Below are 4721 nucleotides of genomic sequence, written 5' to 3' on the forward strand. Positions count from 1 at the left end.
ACGAATCACGGGATTCAGATATTGAAACTGTGCGTTACATCTTTTGCTTTGTGAAATCATTCATTCTCATTCATGCCGTTTGTCGAAAGTAAGATTGTGATTGTCAATGATGTATACTCACTTTATAGAGTATATCGAAGAAGTGCACCGTTATGAGGGATGAATATTTAAACATTTGGTAGGAGTATTGATCTCAGTGAAGAATATTGCAATGTCATCTAGAATGATCGCGAAGTATTGTGACTTACCATTCATTTGACCGCAGAGGGCAAAGCAGTCCCGGAGGGATTCGCACCCACTTTCCTCGACAAACCATCCATTATCCCCAACGAAACTGGCACCATGATTACCATGAAGGTAAGGCTACTCTGTCGTCTTCACACTGTTCTCAATATTAGAACAATTGCAAAAAGAACATCATCTTTAGCTTTCTATTCAAGTCGAAGATGATGATGACTGCTGGCAGGTTTAGAGGTTTGGTGTTCAGCATTATTTGCAATAGGGCTGTGTTATTCATATTGCATTCACTTAACTACCATCACCAACCTCACAAGTGCATCTTTGCCTCGATGAAATAGAGAGAAAGTGAATTGCAATGCGGTGTATGATTTAGAAACATAATAGTGTCCTTACCATAGCTAGCATAAAAATTCATCAACAATACACAATAATACACTATTGAATACATATAGATACAGTAATGAGTGCATTAGAAGACAGTAATAAACGCATAAGAATATATTAATAAATACATTAACGAGCTCTCTCTTGCTACAGGTTCGTTGTAAGGCCAAGCCTCAGCCGACAGTTGAGTGGTTCAAGGACGGCAAGAAACTGGAGGCTGTCAAGCGCTTGGTCATCAAGGAGCACAAAGTGACAGCCGAGATGTTCGAATACTCATGCATCGTCAAGGTACGGAATCCGCTTTCCTTTGCTATGCTCTGGGGAAGTCCTATAGACGGACGTAAACTTTTGACAGCTGCCGAGTTGTGATGGATGGATGACTAAGGTTGTGCAAAGACCAAACAGTCATAAAGACCAAGACAACTCGGATAAACTGTTCTGTGGACCCTCGAACGACCGACCTTCATAAGGTCTTGATGTGTTTTGAATGACTCACAGGGTTGGCTTTGACCTGACTATCTGCTGCACGTGAGACGAGATCCTGTGAATGAAAATGCCTGTTGACTCAGCTTGGCATGGTTGCATGCTTGACATACAGACATAGGGCTTTATGTGGTTATTATCACATTCAGCAACAGCACTGCTACAAGTTGTTATAAATTGCATTATTACATACATGATGAAATATTTTTGTCCACAACACAAGTCTTAGTGAAACAATAAATATGTGAGATATTATTTCCAGTTGTACGCACCTCTGTGATGTCTTGAACCCTGATACCTCTCTCACCCCAGTGATCTCCATTTCAATCTCCTCGATTCCTTTTCCTTCCCTTTTCTTCTTTTCCCTTCTTCTATCGTCCCCGATCTGACTCCTCCCTATGTGTATGATGTATTAGTGTCATGATTCTCCAACAAGTACAAATCTCTATCTTTCCATTGTAATTTTGTTTTCACTTTTGTCAACACTTTTCTCCCCAACATCCCATCCCTGCCTGTTGCTACTCTATGCATTTTGAAGCGAATTTTGCCCTTACTATAATCAGTGTACATGTAAGTGTCCCAATGTGTGTGTCTGGTTTCCCTGCCCAACACATGAACCTTGGGCTGACGGTCTTGCTGACTCAGGATCCGTGTGGTGCTGACGCCGGCAAGTACAAATGCGTGGCCATGAACCAGTTCGGCGAGGCCACCGCCAACGTCAACCTCAACATCGAGGCTGACCAAGAGCCTTCAGGTCAAGCGCCAGTGTTTATCGAAAAGCCGAGCATCAAGTTCGAGGAGAAGGCCGGGCGCGTGCTGATGGAGGCCCTGGTGCGAGCCGACCCTCAGCCGACGTCCCGCTGGACGAAGGACGGCAAGGAGCTGGACAGCTCCAAAGTGACTGCCACTGTCACCAGGGAGAAGGACGACCTCTACCGCATCCGGCTGGAGCTGAGGGTAACCCAGCCCACCGTCTCCTGCTGCCTCTGTTACTACCATTACAATACAGCTGCTGTCACCAATGCTATTAATACCTATACCTTACCGCAGCTCTGTGCGAGGCTACGGGTGACCTCCCTTGCCCTGCTTGTTTTAAAAGGCTTTATTAAATCTAACAGATTTATTTATGATTCTCTTTATTTCAGCGACAATTTCCCCATAATAACACCGACAACACCTTCACCCAAAAACCTACCTTAGTATTAGCTAACTAAACACTGAAAGAACTGATTTACATTAGCTGTAAAGCAATCAGTATTACATAGAGCAATCTATTTTAATATTTGTAACATAGACTTATATTTCTCTAACCCACATTAATGATACAATTAATTTTGTAATCAATAGAAATGCTATATATTATTAAACAAAAAGACATTCTATTAGCAGTTCGTAATTCATAAGTTGCTCCTCATTTAATGGTTCTCCCACTTAGGAATGAAACTACTTTACACCAACTCCCGGAAAACTATTTCCGTCCACCCCCACCCCCTTAGTGTAAGATGTCCTTTAAGACTCCATCAGGAGTCATAGGACCTGTGCCACTTGGTGAACGTGCATAACCCCGAGCTTGGGTCTCGTGTCTACATTTGTCCGCCGTCTGAAGTCTCTTTGGATAGTGTAGATGCTGGGCTCACAAACTCGGGTTCAGTTCAGAGGCTCATTCAAGCTTTTTCCTTTGCAGAAGCCACAGCCGACTGACGGTGGCGTTTACAAGTGCAACATTAGGAACGAATTCGGAGAGCTTAATGCCAACCTGAACCTCAATATCGAAGGTAGTATTACTCTCAGTATTGATAGTGGAAAAATTACGCATAATAATAACGAGAAAAAGCAAAATATATTTTGGATATGTCATTTCCTTCTGTGATGTTTGAAATAAAAATCTATTATGCTCTCCTAATTATCTGTTTTACCTGTACAGTCGCTCCTACGATCAAGAAACCTCCCAAGATCGTGTCGGTGTTCAACAGGAAGGTCGTGATGGAATGCGTTGTCATGTCCACTTCCAAGCCTGCCTGCAACTGGTTCAGGGATGCCACCAAGGTCAGGTTGGACACACGCCACTGCGTTAACATCATCGAGGTGAGTTCTACAAGGCGGAGAGAACAATTATGAGAAGTAAAACGAGAAACTGTGACATGTTCTGACGTTATGATACCTTGCACTACGATGGGAGACGAGAAGTAGCTTATTGCAAAATTAATGAGTCCTTTTTTTTACGGCTACTAAAGAGATCACTTTTCCCCTGCTGCAGGAGGGCGAGGGCAAGTACGTAGTCCAGATGGAGATGCTGAAGGCAGAAAAGTCGGACTGCGGCATGTACAAGCTCGTGGCCAAGAACGAGAAGGGCGAGACCACTTCCCAGACCGTCGAGCTCATCGAGAGCATGCTGGAGGAGGTCAGTCTTGCACACACTATTCTACTGCTGGCTGAAGATGAGAGGGGATACTGAGATATATTTTCAAACGGAATCTTTCTTGCTTATAAGTAAAAGTAAAACTAAACTGGTAAAACTTGGTAAATACTTTTTTTTCTTATAGCTGATGCTTATTTATTCATTCTTAGAATAAATTAGGCTTCTATTGTTTAGCCTACGTATTTGCAGAGGACTGTAAGTACAGATGAATAATCTATTCTTTTTTTCTTTTCCTTTTTCCCACCGCGTCTTCAGAAGAAAGAGAAGAAAGAAGAGAAGGTAAGGCAATCCATCTATATCTCTTATTCCCCTGTAATCATAAGGACGTAGTATCTCCCCCCCCCCCCCCACCACCACCGCAACCATCCTCCAACTAGTCTCCGGCCCATCCCTTACTTAGCAATTGTGAGGGCTGATAGTATATGTAAATAGTGGTACCTCTTTTAGCAGTCGGAAAAGGAAGTACTATTTTATCATAGGTTCGTTCCTGCTTTGCCATGGTAGACACAGCCCCCAGGAAGGGTAGATTTTTAGATTGATGGTATAAATGTAATTGAGGAATTAATCATAGAGCAAGAGCATGTTCAAAATACTGGTAGTGAAGTTCACAATGTGACGTCGGTGAACATCTAAACATCCTCTCGTAAAGAAGTATATTTTAGTTGTTCCATCGGATGCTTTACATGTTCACCGAATTCAAAAGAACATAGCGGAAGTAGGAGTAAGCTTGAACCCTTAGATCTAAACTGAACCTCTAGAGCACAACAAAACATTTGGTGTGCTTGCTGTTTCCACGGCCATTAGAGTACCAAATATCCCCCCCCCCCACTACAGTTCCAACCCCATGGAATGCTCCAGTCCGAACCACACACATAGTTTAACAGTTGCAAACCCACAAAGTGTTCAATAGTTCCCATGCCATGGCCCTCACCCCCCCAATTGTTACATAGTCCCAACCCAAAAAGTTGTAAAACAGTATCTATTTGTCAGTTTCCACTCCACAGATTGTACAGTAATCTCTACCCCACAAATTGTTCAACTGTCCCAACCCCACAAATTGTTCAACTGTCCCAACCCCACAAATTGCTCAACTGTCCCAACCCCACAAATTGTTCAGCAGATAAAACAGAACAACAGCGCAATGCGCACTTCCGCTCTCTTGTCACTTGGCAACCTATGCATACAGGAATCTTCC

The 4721-nt window shown here is 43.0% G+C and overlaps 1 protein-coding gene across 1 annotated transcript in view; it reads left to right on the plus strand.

The window, feature by feature from the left end:
* LOC119588147 (twitchin-like) overlaps nucleotides 1-4721 on the plus strand; it is a gene marked incomplete in the record, with an annotated part of 124648 nt that overhangs the window by 22752 nt on the left and 97175 nt on the right. Inside the window, 6 exon segments of the mRNA XM_037936853.1 lie at nucleotides 266-357; nucleotides 778-912; nucleotides 1753-2064; nucleotides 2792-2882; nucleotides 3032-3192; nucleotides 3365-3508. Of these exon segments, the coding sequence (XP_037792781.1) occupies nucleotides 266-357; nucleotides 778-912; nucleotides 1753-2064; nucleotides 2792-2882; nucleotides 3032-3192; nucleotides 3365-3508 (935 nt within the window).

The sequence above is a fragment of the Penaeus monodon genome, chromosome 23, assembly GCF_015228065.2.
Source record: "Penaeus monodon isolate SGIC_2016 chromosome 23, NSTDA_Pmon_1, whole genome shotgun sequence".
Lineage (NCBI taxonomy): Eukaryota > Metazoa > Arthropoda > Malacostraca > Decapoda > Penaeidae > Penaeus > Penaeus monodon.